This window comes from Lepidochelys olivacea (genome assembly GCF_965140295.1).
Source record: "Lepidochelys olivacea isolate rLepOli2 genome assembly, chromosome: 13".
Taxonomy (NCBI): Eukaryota; Metazoa; Chordata; order Testudines; family Cheloniidae; genus Lepidochelys; species Lepidochelys olivacea.
The window spans coordinates 8,451,654-8,466,809 of record NC_140423.1 but is presented as its reverse complement, the minus strand read 5'-3'; the positions used below and the strand labels follow the sequence as shown (position 1 = coordinate 8,466,809).

Below are 15,156 nucleotides of genomic sequence, written 5' to 3'. Positions count from 1 at the left end.
GCTATTCAGCACCCAGGGCTTCTCCTTCCATTTCCCCCTTCCTTACGACCATAGTAAGGACAGTTTTTTCACCCAAAGGGGGAACCACGTCTCCAAATTCCTGCCTCTTGAATTGGATTCCCCTCTGAAGAAGGTGTTAACTTGGGGTCCCCTGGTCACCTTTCAATCCCTTTGCACAAAGGGTCAGGATTTCCAAGTGCTTTTAGGGGTGTGCCAAGGAGTGTAAACTGTCAGCTGACCTGCTCTTGGTCTCACAGCAGCTTCCCACCAGCATACCCCACATAACTCTGATGAAGTTACTCCTGATTGGTGAGATCAGAGCCATGCCCACTATTAGGCTGATTAACACTGTTCCTCTGTTATCTGCCCTAGGGGCACAAAGGAAACCAGCCAAAAGGCAGGGTGCTATCTGCCAAGCTTACCGTCAATGTTTTAATTATTGCCAGGGGCCACCACGCTGCAGGGATCTGACTGACAATTAGGATCTGCCTCCTAGAGGTTACTCTCTAGCAAGTACTGATCAGACTACATCTCCCACAATGCACCATGGCCAGGAGACTCCCATGATGCACCTTCTCCCCTCTCCAAGAGGGGAACCTGGGGTGACTCAAAGGAGATGGTAGGGTTACCAGGGAGCTCAGCTTATAGAGGAGAATCGGCACATGAAGCAGCTTAACTACAATTCCCAGTGCATTGCAGCAGCATTTCCAAATCAAAATATTTTGGGTTATGGCCAATTTCTTGTTCTGGCCAAAACATTTTCAGTTTTTGAATTTCCACCAAAAATAGAAATTTTTTAGACGAAAACAAATGTTTTAGAGGTCAAATTTTCTGTGAAACCCTCCCACCCCCCATTTTTCAGCCGGCTCTACCTCAATCCTGCAATAAAGCCGGGGGGGGGGGGGGGAGAGGAAGAGTGGGAGAAGAGACAACATGATGCTACTAACCTTCACACCTCATGCTGTCCGGGCCGTTTGCTACAGGGATCTCATACTTCTCTATGCAGGTATCGCATTGCTTCCCCGTCAGGCCATTGGAGCAGGTGCACTCCCCAGTCCGGGGGTCGCAGGAGCTCCCCTTACACTGACACTCTGCCAATGAAAAGGAGGCAGCTGAGGGAGGTTTGCCCTGACCTAGTGAGCCCCCTGAAAGAGGGAACGCTGGGATTCCATCACAGGGCAAACCACCACCACAGAAAAGAATCAATGAACGAACAAGGGCCAATGCGTGGGTCTGTGAACATGCTTTTTTTAATGGCAGGCGAGACTAGCTGAGTCAATCCTCCCCTTTGACTAGTGAAGTTTCATGTTGTTCTGTACATTAGAGTCACCGTTTGTTTTAAAAAAAAACTTCAGATTGCAATTGCACACCCAGCTTGCATCAGGAATCGCTGGGAGTTTTCTTCAGCTGGATGGGTTGCTTCACAGGAAAGCGGTTTTAGTTAGCAACTCGAGCACTTACCTGCTTTGCTCAAGCAGCTGTGATCACTGCTGGTGCACACGGAAGGGGTGGAAAGGGCAAACGCGCTTTTGAAGCCTAACTTTTTTTTTTTTTTTAAATCAGGCCCTTTGCTAGGTGATGCCAAGTGCCCACGCAACACTTTGTCATTTAGATCATAACAATAAAGATAAACTATGCCAAACAACGATTAAAAGCCTCCATGGAATTAGGATGGTTTCTTTGATCTCAAAACTGGAACGCTACTGGGGGGCTCTCCAGTTGTAGCACCACAGGGATGACGTAAAACACAACATCCCCATATCTGTGGTGAGAAGGGACCGGGTTCATGCTAAGTGACTAACACAGCCCTTTGGCACTGCAGCAAAGCAGCCCAGAGATGTCCAGATATTTCTTCTAGGAGATTTACTAGCAGTGAAGAAACTCACTTGTGCAGCCATGCCCGCTGAGCCCCCAGTAGCCTGGTGCGCACTGCTGGCATTGAAGACCAGTCACCCCGGGCTGGCAGCTACACTGACCAGTTTCAGTGTGGCAGCTTGTGTCTATGGATCCAATGTCGCAGTCACACTTTCGACAGCCAGAGCAGCCATGGTAGCCATAGTACCCATCCTAGGGAAAGACGTGGGTAATTAGCATGCTATCACACACAGGAAGGGGAGGCAATTGGGAGGACACGCTAGCCTTTCATCTCCAGAGACACACAGCTCCACAGTCACTCTGGCCAGCGCTGAAATGTGATCCATAGTCTGAACTTAATTCCCAGAGGCATTTCTTCGGAGCATAAAATTAACACACAATACGGCAAAATGCTGGACCAATGGGCAGGTTGCACAATAGGACTGAGATAGAAATGCACTGGCAGCATTGTGTCCGTAAGCTCACCTGGTGTCTGCTTACTCCAGATGGGGAGTTAGGATCCCCGAAATCCACCCTAGGGTTAAGTGCCTTTTTCCTACAAGCATCAAAGCTGCAGTTAGCACCCCTCCTCCCATCATTTCGGAACCAGGTTCTTTAGACATTGACCTTTATTGTTAGGTATCTGCCTGGTGTAGGCAGGAACTGCATCCATATCGCTCAGCCATCTGCTGGCACAGCAGCCATTATCCTCCTGTCTCTGCCCAGGAACCGCAGTGCGCTCATAATGGGAGGGCAGGCTACAGAAGAGTGGAGCTGGCGTGCAGTGACTCAGCACCAGCCAAGCGTATAGTGATGGAGGCTTCACAGTGCGTGTGGGGGGAACCCACGATTCATTTTACCTGACAGCAGTCGCAGTGCTGACCTGTCACTCCAGGTTTACAGAGACATCGGCCAGTTCTAGGGTCACACGACTCAGTCCCGCACGGCAAACAGTTACATCCTGCCAGGAAGAAACACACCCATTTACCCGACAACTTAAAAAGACCAGCCAGGCACTCTGACCCATCCTGTTTCTGGTGGATTTAATGCGATTTGATAATTTGTTGGGAGGAAATCCTGTCAACTGTGGGAGTTCACTGGTCGTCTTCATTCTCTCATATACGGGGACTGATCCTGCCATCCCTTATTCACATGATTATCGGCCGGAGTAAGACCTATCTCTGTGAGCAGCAGTTTGCAGGACCAGCGCCTTGGATTTTACCATTTGCTCCTCATGGCAGGGCCCTGTAAGGTTAGAAATGTACTATGCAAACCCACCCAAGCACAGAAATAATAATTTGGTTAATATCACTAGTGGTTATTACTGACAAGGCTGCTACAGTGTCAGAGCTTTACCACCTGGGTCCAATTTTTAAATGCCTGCTAAAGAGGGTTGTTTTGTCACTCTTTATTTTTAACCAGCCTACCCTTTGAAAGCCAGGAGACCAAGCTAGCGGCTTTGTAAGAACCTACCCAGGTGATGACCACAGCTGTGCCCGCAGGCTGGCTAACTGCACATGCCCGTGACACACTACCCCCGAAATGCATTTGCAAGCCGGCCCCGCCTCGGTGCCGCACTTACTCGTGCAGTTCTTTGCCGCCACCGCGTCTCCATGGTACCCTGGGGCGCACACTTCGCACCGGGGCCCGGCCGTGTTGTGCATGCATCCTGTGCAGGTGCCCGTCAGAGAGTCGCAGTCGCTGAACAACATGTTGGGATCCGTGTTCTCGCTGCAGTCGCACGGCTGGCAGGAACTGCCAATCACTAAGGGGTTGCCATAGTAACCTGGGGCACACCTTTAAAATTGTAGCCGGTTAAAAGGGAGCTAAAGCAACAGCCATGCTCGCGCGCACTCCCCCCAGCTCCCACTGAAGCGCTGCACAACTACTGACTACAGGGCAGTTACAGCTAATAATTAGCCTCATGTTTTGGACTCCCACAGCACCTTCCACTCAAAGCACGTCATGGTCACTAATCAAGCCTCACAGGAAGTGTCCCTGTTCTTGCTCTACAGGTGGGTAATCAAGGCAAAGAATGCTGCGGGAACTTGGCCAAGATGACACCCTATGCCAGTAATGGAGACAGTAATAGGGCACATCCCAGCGGTACGCTGAGCCCACACTGATGCACAAAGGAACAGCATATAAGCAATCAAGTGGGCCCAACTCCTGCTGGTCCTGGGAGCCGCCAGGCCCTGCTGCTGGATTCGTAGAGGTGTTGCCTTGCAATCGCAGCTGGTATTTTATGCCTCTTCCACAAAATAACGGAAGCCAAACCCACAACAGAGAGGATTCACAACTCAAATCAATCGCTTTCTCCTCAGTCTCCTGTGCCAACGTAGCTGGGGCTTCTAATTTTATTTTCGTCACTATGGAAACTTCTCTTCTGTCAAAGCAACAGCTGCACTCTGACGAAGAAAAACCCCCACGGTCGTGCCCTCCCGTAATTACCAGGCCCTTACCGTTCACACATGGCTCCAGCATAGCCTGGCTTGCAGAGACACTGCATGGTGGAGCCCTTGTGGACACATCCAATGGCAAAGCTGAAATAACACGGGGCAAACGTCAAAGGTTATTTTACTCTGAAGGTACCAGGGCAAAGGGGGCTCTTGTCATTCACTTAGGGGTTGTGTGAGGGCTGGGAGTGGTTTGTGGCCATAGAAAAGGGAATGGGGTCGGGATCAGCTCATGGGCATGGGCTATTGTCAGGGTTTGGATCTGCAGCAGGGCAAGGGCTGGTGTCAAGAGTGATTTGTGACACAGGCTATGGAAATGTTTAGTGCTGGTGTCGGCAACAGGTGCAAGGACAGGGCAAGGGTTGTGGCGGGTCTGGTTCTCCAGGATAGGCAGAAGGGTGGGGCCAATAGGGACCCCCAGGGTAGAAGGTTAGGGTTGGGGCTGGCAGTAGGTACCAGGTGAAGGTTGGGGTGTATAATGCACCCCTGGCTTGGGTTCAGGTTGAGGCCAATAGGCCTCCACAGGCTAGAATTAGGCCTCAGGCTAACAGGGCCCCGCAGGGTAGGTTTAGGACCAGTGGAGCTCCCCGAGTTAGGGTTGTGGCCTTCGGGATATGTGTAATTGTTTCATTGGTGTGTACCCCCAGGCTAGTGTCAGTGAGGTGGCCAGTTCTCGTCCCTACAGGAGGGTCAAAGGCTGGGATGTAGGAAGCATTGGTGCAGGGTTAGCCTTGGGACCAGGCGTGAGGGATTCCAGCATATGGCCTGGCAGGTGGCCCTTGGCTAGAGTTAGCGTCGAGGGCAGTACCAAGTTAGATGTGGTTGGAGTCAGGGGCTAAGGACAGCCTGGTTTATAGGAGTGAAATGCCAGTGCAGAACGTCCAGCCCTTGAGAGAATCACACAAGAATGGAATCGCAAAATCACCTTGAAACTTGATATTTTGAAATCTCAACATGAGCTACGCTGACTTGGGGGAAATGTAATATCGGAACTTTGAACTGGTTTAGGTACAAGATTTGCTAAATCAATACAAAACAATGTTTACATTTTGTCGCTAATATTTTCACACCTGTAGAAATTACTAATATTTCCTTCAGAAAGAAAAAACTCTTGCTGGCTGCACTAGTCACATCAGAGCTGTGGGCCTTTCTCCTCCCTCCATGGCCTACCCCATCATTATTAGCATTAATAAAAAGGGGAGCAGTGTCCTCTTTCCTTGGTAAACAGCCAAAACAGGAATGAACGAACTGGGAATGACATGGCAGCGCATCTCTCCTGGCAGCCAGAAGAAACTCCCTCAGGATCAGGGGAAGAAATCAGACTACTCTGTGGATGGGAAAAAACAGGAGAAAGAACTTCACAGAAGACGCTTACTTGTTGGAAGCAACGGAAAGAGGACATGGACATCCCATGCACTGCAGTGGCCCCTCGAGGGAAAAGTTGCCTACATAACCATCTTTGCACCGCTCACAACGATCTCCCTCCGTGTTGTGTTGGCAGTTCTGCAAGGACAAGACAGAAAACATGTTTGGTATTTCTCCAGGGAAGCGTTCAAACCACGGTTTTCTGGAGGATTACGATGGATTGTTGTTCCAACGGGGTGGGTTAGAACAGACGATGCCCCATTACACATCTGGATGCCTAAATCCTTTCCTCTTCCCCAGCACACCCTGTCTCCTCATCCTAAACTGACTTGAAGACAATAAATCCCCTTGAAATGGCACATGAAGATTTTCAGCGATCAAGACAGTAATTTGGTAACCACTTAACCCAGTCACTGTGTTTTGGAGGGAACCTCTTAGTCAGCTGGTGAGGACGAGCACACATTGTACTTATGGGTAGCTACTTACGATGCATATTCCAGACCCTGGGAGGCACTGATCTGAGTGGCCGTTGCAATGACACGGAACACATTTTCCCAAGAAGAGGCCCTTGGTGTCTCTGTAATAACCTGGAGCACATTCCTAATGAGAGGAGAAGAAGAAGTAGTGACACATGAGTCAAACATGTTTAGACAGAGCTAGCATACTAGCGTAATTACCTTCCATACATGACACTGGGTTTCAAGACACAGAATAGATTAAAAGGGACAATGGTCAAGATTTTTTTAGTTAAAATCTTCCCCCCACAATCAACATGAGCCAACTAGTCAGGCAGAAAGACTTATTTAAGGCTTTCAGATATTTACCTAATGCTGGCATTGGACCCCTGAGCAAGCCCCACAGTAGCCCACTACCACTATCCAAAATTCTAGCTCATGCAAATCTCACAGCAAACAAAGCAGAGCACGTGGGCAATAGCAGGAGATGGAGCACATGTACTGTATAGTTTGCTGCGATTTTGGGACGTCATTACAAAACCGGCAGGTGCAAGTCAAGTTGTCATTAAAGAGCCGCACGCCAGGGATTGGCTGAGGAAACTTGCGCTCGAGAATCTTCCCTGCATTCTAACATACAATGAGGCACATCCAAACCTAACTGCTGAGTGCAACGGCCGTAGGGGAAGTGCTCGCCTCTCACGTGCATCATATGAGCAGACCTCCTATAATTTCACTTGAGCCTGGCAAAAGCACTTCACCTCTTCCCCCTACCTGGCAGGAATCTCCCCTGTAATTTGCCGGACACAAGCACAGTTCGACGTTGCTGGCTCGGTTGCCCACGCTGGTCTCCGTTAGAGTCTCTAGGACCACCCGACGCAGAGATACTGATGAGGCAAGCTGGGAGAAGAGTGCTCTGATCTGCAGCTGCTCTAGGTTAGCCAGCACCATCATCAACTCTTCCCTGGACACTGGGTTGTGCGTCTGAGTGTGTCTGAAGTTACCCTGGTGAAGAGAGAAACTCTAGCGTTACCATGCAGTAAGTGCAAGCCCTGGGTTGCTGATTCTGCCCCTTTGGAGATATTTCAGTCAATCATCCAGCTAAATGAACCCTCTCATCCCTGGGGGGGCTTATCCATACAATATCCCAAAAACTCTTCACTTGTCTGCAGCTATGAGACCTCCTCCTTCCATCTCCACTGGAAGTTTGTCTGAAAATTCAAAGCCAATTCTCTGCCCATGGCCCATTCCCAAAAAGCATAGTGAAAAATCTGTCCATGTGCCCGAGTGATGCTTTCACGCCATTAGGAAGAGCTCCCATTCACACAGTGCCTTCCATCTCCAGAGATGCACACAAACCTCACAAGCCACATACATGCAGCTTCTCTTGGGTGCAGGGCAGAAGCCACTTGATGCACAATACAACAGCATCTGTGCAGGGGAACGTTTGGTCCAGGATGTCAATGCAAATGCTTAGCATAACAAAGGCTGCCGTGGGAGCAATAGGCCTGAATTTTCACAAGGTCCATCTCCCTACTGCCAACTCAGTTTGTACTCGTGCTCCCAATTTGGCATCCAAGGGCCAACATGCACTCCTGCGATTCACCTCCTGCTCAAAGATATGGATGCAAATATGTCGGCACAAAAAAATGCACCTGCAAACACGGATGATAGGCTGAACACTTAACCCTTTAACGTCCCCACAAGGCAGACAGGACCTGGCTCTTAAAGTCTCAGACGAAAGCCCCAGAACTGTATGGAATTTATAACAGAAACTTCTGAGCGTTCAAACAAAATGAAAGTGTTAAGAGTGAGAATTACCAGCAATAGGCAGCATTTAAAGCTACTAGCCCTGTAGCATCTGCACTCAGGGCAACCCTCTCTTCTGTCTGAATGGCCTCTACCAGCTGTAGCATCTGAGCACCAAACAAGGATAAGTGGATTTGTCCTCACCACACCACCAGGAAGTACTATCCCCCTTGGGAACCAAGGCTCAGGGTTCAGTAAGCGACTCACCCAAGGTTACATTAGGAGTCTGCGGCTGAGCTAGGAATTGAACCCCAGTCTCAAGTCCTAGGCTGATGCCCCATCCTCTAGACCATCTTGCTACTCTTCCTGCTTTCCCGGAGCACACACCCTAATGTTTCTCCAACACATCTCCACAGAGACTCTCTCTCTGGGATGACCCTAGCGACACACAAGTGTTCCAGGTTCTGAGGCAGTCACAGACTGCACCAAATTCCTAGGACATGTTAAAAAGTTGCCAAGACTGCAGGCCACAGTACAGAGGAACAACATTCGGTTCTCGAGGCTCTATGCCTAGCGCTGTCTGTTCCTTCAAACTCCAGGGAACGCGCACAGTGTGTCCAAACTCACCTCCACGAGCTGCAGCCGGCCTTCATGTACATCTCCAGGGGAAGGGTAAGTGCCTTCCAGAAACATGATGCTCATTTGGTTTCCCTGGGGAAGGTACAAAGGTGTCCTGTAAGTCACTGGCTGGAAGCACCATTTATCCCTGATGCCCTATCAGAAGGGGTTTCTGAGGTTGTACCTTGAGGATGACATCCGGGCGGGGATCCATGGGAATGAACACATCACCCCTTCTGGTGTCTGAGCGAAGCTCATACCGCAGGTATCCGCCATAGGAGGACACCTAGGGGAGAGCCAAACAACACAGGCAGAAGACGCTGTTATCACCACTAAGCTAAGTGACCTACTGTGGTCTTCATGGCTGGTGAGCATAATCAGACACACCCCCACTAAATCAGAGTGCCCGGCAATGGCACAAAGCAGGCCATTGGGCTGAGGCTCAGTGAAGATCAGGGTTGCATGTGACAAGTGTTTGCTTCATCACCTTGACAAATGTGAGGGACGAGCATGCAGGGACTTTGGCCGGGTGTGTTCTCTCTTACCCGGTCTCCAAGGTAAGAGCTGGGTGCATGCCAGTAAAGCTCCTGATAGGCCTCGGGAATGTTCTTCAGGTCAGCATGAATGAGTTCCTCCTCTAGTCTCAGGGAGGTGGCCACTTCTTGGCGGTCTCCGCTCAGTAACACCCACCCCTTCATGTTGAGGAACTAGGAGAGAGCAAGAGAGAGCTGTATGCCTGTTTTCCGAGAGCACCTCACGTGCGGCGCAGGGAATGTCTCTGCATTCGTGCTCCTTCAGGCACGTGGGACAGGGTGGGGGCTGCAGAACGGTCCTTGGAATTTCGGTTACTGTTACTCCAGGACACAGAGTCTCAATACAGGGCTCACGCTCTATAAAACGGGGCGCCGAGAAGAGGCCAGTGGGATCCCAATCATGCTCCAATCCTGTTCCTTCGTTTCTAGAGAAGTGGATTTGCTCAAGTTATTTGCAACCTCAGAACTGCCCCCATGAACTCCCAACCCATAGGGATTCCTGTGGCACCTTCTGTAAAGCACCAAGACCTCCCAAAGGCGAAGGATCCTGGGGCTCAGCTGAGCAGGCTGAATGTACAAGCATGAAAATGGTTAAACCCACCCCCCAGCGCTCCAGGATATCCCACAGACGTAGCACAGAGCAGGAGAAAGAAACCACCTGGGGTCTGGGAGGAACAGAATCCCACTGAACAGAGAGGAAAGGACCACCGAGGTCCCCAAACCCCAGCCCTCCATTCACCTCCATTCGGTATTTCTCAGCACTGTGGCAGCGATCGGTTGCTCCAAAGCAGAAACACCTGGTGCAGCCCTTGGGATTGTTTGCATCCAAAGAGAAGGTCCCCAGGCGGCACTGGTCACACCTCACGCCCTCCACGTTTTCCTGGAAGAAAAATGAACAATGGGGTGTGCCGAGTTTCCCCTACAATTGCTACAGAAGTATGGAAAAGGATGGCAGACTGCGCCAGCAGTTATCAAAACGCTGCCGAGGGGCTGTAAAACGATGCCGTTATTCAATTCATGAGCAGGTTTGCTCGGTAAACCCCTCGTCAGCCATTAACCTCTGCTCACTGTCCAAATGTAACTCCCCCGCACTTGCCAAAGCTTTCCTGTGCCCAGCCAGGGCTGGGATCACCACCCAGAGGAGCGGGTTGCCATCTGGCCACTGAAGAGCTGAGTTATTCTCCAGTGGTGCTGCAGCAAAAGGCCTTCTCGTCACTGACACTTTCAATCCAATTTCTGCTGTTGACAGAGCCTCTTGGGAATCAAAGGTGAGAATGACCCAAGTGTGCCATGAAGCTGAGGGGCATTCCCTACAGAGCACACAGGATGCCACATGCTAGGCACTACCTGTTCTCCATCTCTCCATGCCCTCTCTCCCACGGGCCAGCCAGGTCACGTTGTCGGAGCAGGGGAATTAAATTGGCCAGACAAGCATCACCGGAGTGTGGTAACTAGACTGACCTTGCAGTGACATTGCCCAGTGACCGGATCACACACGCTCACTTCCGTCCCTGCCTGATGACAGTCACACCTCCGGCAGTGCGGATAATGGTAGTAGCCAGGGGAGCAGACATCACACCGTCGTCCAATTATATTGGGTTTGCACCTACGTGGGACACAGCAGCAATGGAATGAAGGTACTTGGCCTTCTGCTGACCTCTAATTCCTAACCAGCGCCAATGCGAAGAATACAACACTGACACCAGTGGGTTATTAATTTACCCTCCCTTCCCAACCTGCTCACATACTCCATGGCGCTCCATAAAGCCAGATGTCTAAGCTAATGATCCCATTGCTGCTCCTGGCACATCTCCTCCATGCGACCATGGTCCCATCATTGTTCCTCACCTGCACTGTCCACTGTCCGCATCGCATCCTGGCTCCGCCAGTTCTTGGACTCCTGTACGAGAACAATTGCAGTCCTCACAGCCAATCAAGGCGTGGCAGCCAAAGGTCTGGGGTTCACAGACGACACACTCAGGCTTGATGGTATGCGGTGGGCAGATGCACTGTCCCGTCACTTCATCGCACAGGCGGGTCCCACAGTCACAAGCTGCAAGAGAAAGGAAGCAGCTGAGTTCGCTGTGGAAGCAGTAAGAACCCTGGGATAAAACAAAGCCCAAGCAACACCAAGGTTGCAAATCGACAAAAGCGGGTGCGGAGGAGCTTATGCTCTGCCCATCTGCATGCCAGACTGTCTGAAAGGCTGGCATTGGAACCAGCCTCAGAACAGCACCTTGGCATTGCCTGTTCAGACACCAATGTCCAATCCCAGTAGGATCCACCAGGGCAATCAAGTGACTGGCACCAGGGCTTCCCTGTGTTTGTCATAGAGCTTATGAACAGGGATTTAAGTGGGCCAACAAAAGCCAAGGACATCAGTTCTGAACAGACATCTGCAAGGTGAACCATTCAGGCCTGTTATAGGGTGGCAGTGGGAGGCATTTCCCGACTACAAATTTATTGAAGGGAAGGAAGGCAGCGTGCAGAGAGGAGTCAGATTCTTCTGCTCTGGAGTCTAAGAGGAACCCTGCACATGAGGGACAGCGTGGCAGAGCAGGCGGCTCTTCCATCTCACGACAACTGGTCTGCATTGCACAGGGTGCCCGACCAGGGGATTATATGCCCCACCAATGAACTTGGCAAAATTGACAGCAATGCTTGTTCCGCTGTTGCCCAGAGAATGGACTGGGAGGGTACTGACTGAAATGCAAAGCTAGAAGACACAGGGGAGTCTGGTTTTGTTTTGTTTAACTAAATATTGACAATCACCAGTGATGGGCAGAGAATTAGGACCACATTTAGCCCCAGATTTGGAGTTTGCATGTGCACGCTAATCTGTATTTGCTAACTGCAGAAGCAGGCATGGAAAACCATTAAGTCAGGTTTGAGGCTGGCAGTAAAAGTGCCCATAAACAACCCGGTGAAACCCAGCTTAACAACCCATGGGACAAGCAAAGAAGTGGTGTCCTGGATGAGGTGAATCTTTAAACACCACAAATACACTGGGAACCTCAGGTTACTTGAGAGGAATGGTGATGGGGAAGTGCCTGCTGGAAAGGATCTTTAGCACACACACTTCCAGAGCACGTACATAATGATATGAGCTGCACTGCTGTTTAACCTCTTCCCCCACCCCCAACAGTACAAACTTCATAGGGAAAATCTCCTGGAACCTTCAACTCCCATAAGGAGGCAGAAAACAGGGTTATCCTCGTCGGCCATTTTCAAGGCCTACAGAACAGGCATCTGGCCCCCAGCAGCCATCAAAGCCCTCAGAGCTGAGAGGAGCAGAGCCTTCCTCCCAAAACACAGAACAGGTAACTCACGCCTGCAGTTGGGGAAGCCCCAGTAACCGGTGGCACACCGGGAACACTCTCGGCCGATGACGTTGGATTTGCAAGCACACTGCCCACCGAAGAGCTCGCACTGGCCCCTGACGGCCCCCGCCTCGTGGCAACGGCAGGGCTGTGCTCCATTGTTGTAGAACAGAGAGAGCGAGATGGCAGAGTCCCTGCAGAACTTGGATGCTGTGGTGGGACTGCAAAGAAAGGGGGAAGAGATTCCTGGGCTGGGCTTTCTTAGACCACGCTCCCCTCAGAGCATCCTCAGGGCTGATTTCCCCTGCAGGTACTTTCTCCAAGGCAAGGTTAGGTTCCCAAGTAATGACAAATCTCCATAAGACAGACTTGATTTAAATGAGATGCCTCAACACCAGGGCACTCCCAACCTCACCGCTACCTTCCCAGATGGTCTACAGGCTGCTCACAAGAGGTGCCGGGCACCCTCAACCACTACTGAAGTCAGTGGGAGTCAAGGGCACTCAATACAGTGCAGGTTCAGGTTCGATATTAGGACATTAAGGACCTCTGAATGCTCCTTTAGATACCAGCCAAGGAGACTCATCTGCTTAAGCTAAAACCAAGATTTTAACCAATATTAACTTGGGTGTTGTGTCATTTAAGTCCCCCAGGGTCCCTGGAGTCAAACCACCCCAAATCAGCGTGAATCAGAGCAAAACAAAACCCAGGTACTGAAAAATCCAGCAGATTTATTAATTTATTAATTAACTGGGCATGGCCAAGAGAAGGGAAGCAATTAAAGCAAACAATTCCAGCATCCTAGGTGGATGCATTTCCCCAGCAATGGCCTATACTCTACTATTTCTGTTCCATAGAGACTGCAAAGCCACTGGGCAGCAGAACAGGGTCACTTTAAAACCAAGGTTCTCACTTGATGTAGAAACTATTGACCCCACAGCTGCTGATAAACTCGTAGGATTTGTCCAGGGGTTCCTCCAGCAGATAATGGGAGCTGTAGCTGTCTTCAGGCACCACCAGGATGTAATCCTGCAGCAAGACACAAAGCAACCAGCCACACCCTGGCGTTCAGTGCTTCCTCCCTGCAATGGCTTAGGTAAACCAAAGAGAACCACAAGAAGCACATGCAGCCAGTCAGCTCACTCAGCTGCCTGAGCATGTATTTACAAATGATTGATGTCTCACCAACTGGGATATGGTGCAACACTTCCAAGTGCTTGTCTTTTGAAAAGACAATTGGTCCATGTGGCCCAGTATGCTGCCACAGGCAACAGCCAATACCCCATGTGATTGAGGCTAGCAAAATACCCACCAAGGGCAGTAAGTCTATAGGACTCGGAGTCAGGACACCGGATTTCTGTTTCCAGCTCAGCTGCTGACTGGCATTGTGGCCTCTGGTGAATCCTTTAAGAGCTCTGGGCCTTAGTTTCCCCAATCTGGACGATTGGGATAATAATGCTTACCTGCCTCTGTCTCTAGAGATCCTTGGATGAAAGAGGCAGTGCAAGTGCAAAGTATTTTCACAATAGTGCATGAAACTGATTGTGCAAAAGTGCAAAATATGATCATGACAGCGCATGTGCATCCATGGTAGGAAGGGAATTTCTTCCTGGCCTTCACAGGCTGTCATCGGACTGTCTGAAGCAGCTTGACTAAGCTCAGTCTCCTCCCCTCTCTACTATCATAGAGAGGGGTAATATCATAACATAGTTCCTGGTGGCTGTTGCCCATTAGTGGTGGGTTCCACAGAGCCTACCCTCTAAGCTACAATGCCACATTTCCCGACAGTGGATGCAACTTAGCAGGATGGCTCAGAAAGGGGGAAATGGTGTGAAACATTCCCTGCCACTACCCTACTGAAAATGCCCTAGAAATCCAGTTACAACCCTGCTCCTATTGCTGTCACAGGGCTGGAACCAGGTCTTGCGGTGAGGGAGCCTTTCAGCTATACACTTACCAGCCACAGCTGCTGGCCTGCTGGCACACGAACAATCACCGTCAGCTCGTTATCCGTAAGGTCCAGGATGATCTGGTTCTCGGCAACCACCACACTCCGACAACCGTATCCATGTGGGCAGAAAGCAGCCTTGGCCTGGCCTGAAAGGCCAAAAGAGACGTCAGCCCCTCAGCCGCCTCTATCCCACCCCCAGCCTGCTCCACTCGAGTTCATCCAAAGCAAAGCCAAGGCAGCCAGCTGTGAGCTGCAGCACACACCAACTCTCCCCCGAATGGCCCATTTTGTGGTCCTCATGTCTCAGACATTGACTCAGCCAGCTTGGGAGGCAACCCAAGCCAAGTCAAAGCTTCCAGGGTCCAGCTTCAGGGCTTTGTGGTCTGAGTGAAGACCCTGAGGAAGATGAATAAAGGCAGCCAGCAGGGAAGGGGTTGAGTTTCATAAGAGCCTGCCCAGTGTGTGATGTGTGTGTTGGTGTGAGCGCCATTCGCTTGCCATTCCATTGCTAGGTAAAGCATCGTGCAAAACCTAGTGCAAATCTTCCCCTCTGCACTGGACTTTGTGAAATCGATCCTTTTCGGTGGTGGATATGGAAACAGTGCGCAGCTGGAAGCCATCTCCTTCCCCAGGGGCCCACTGTGTAAGGTCAAGGTCAATTCACAGTTAGGCCCCTAAATAGCTGAGCCCATATGGCTCCCACTGAAGCGAATGGGACCTTCAGGAGCTCGGCACCTCTGAAAGGCAGGCCACTTTAATGATGTGTCTAACTGTGGATTTAGGTGCCTCACTTTATACACCCAAGTTTCAACAGTTGGGCCTTTGTTTCACCTTCCTAGAGTCTGCTGCAGTAACTGA

The 15,156-nt window shown here is 50.6% G+C and overlaps 1 protein-coding gene across 2 annotated transcripts in view; it reads right to left on the bottom strand.

Annotated features, from left to right (window-relative positions):
- The window catches only part of LAMA5 (laminin subunit alpha 5), a 166,300-nt gene that overhangs the window by 30,526 nt on the left and 120,618 nt on the right, over positions 1 to 15,156 (bottom strand). For both annotated transcript variants that reach the window (XM_084645460.1, XM_084645461.1), the window contains exons 32-48: positions 14,305 to 14,444; positions 13,261 to 13,376; positions 12,357 to 12,568; positions 10,876 to 11,080; positions 10,489 to 10,633; positions 9,767 to 9,907; positions 9,040 to 9,201; positions 8,679 to 8,780; positions 8,504 to 8,587; positions 6,902 to 7,132; positions 6,162 to 6,275; positions 5,686 to 5,813; positions 4,317 to 4,397; positions 3,437 to 3,651; positions 2,715 to 2,815; positions 1,887 to 2,067; positions 948 to 1,091 (exon numbers count right to left, since the gene is read on the bottom strand). In XM_084645460.1, coding sequence (XP_084501586.1) covers positions 948 to 1,091; positions 1,887 to 2,067; positions 2,715 to 2,815; positions 3,437 to 3,651; positions 4,317 to 4,397; positions 5,686 to 5,813; positions 6,162 to 6,275; positions 6,902 to 7,132; positions 8,504 to 8,587; positions 8,679 to 8,780; positions 9,040 to 9,201; positions 9,767 to 9,907; positions 10,489 to 10,633; positions 10,876 to 11,080; positions 12,357 to 12,568; positions 13,261 to 13,376; positions 14,305 to 14,444 — 2,502 coding nt within the window. The remainder of the gene's footprint in view (positions 1 to 947; positions 1,092 to 1,886; positions 2,068 to 2,714; positions 2,816 to 3,436; positions 3,652 to 4,316; positions 4,398 to 5,685; positions 5,814 to 6,161; positions 6,276 to 6,901; positions 7,133 to 8,503; positions 8,588 to 8,678; positions 8,781 to 9,039; positions 9,202 to 9,766; positions 9,908 to 10,488; positions 10,634 to 10,875; positions 11,081 to 12,356; positions 12,569 to 13,260; positions 13,377 to 14,304; positions 14,445 to 15,156) is intronic.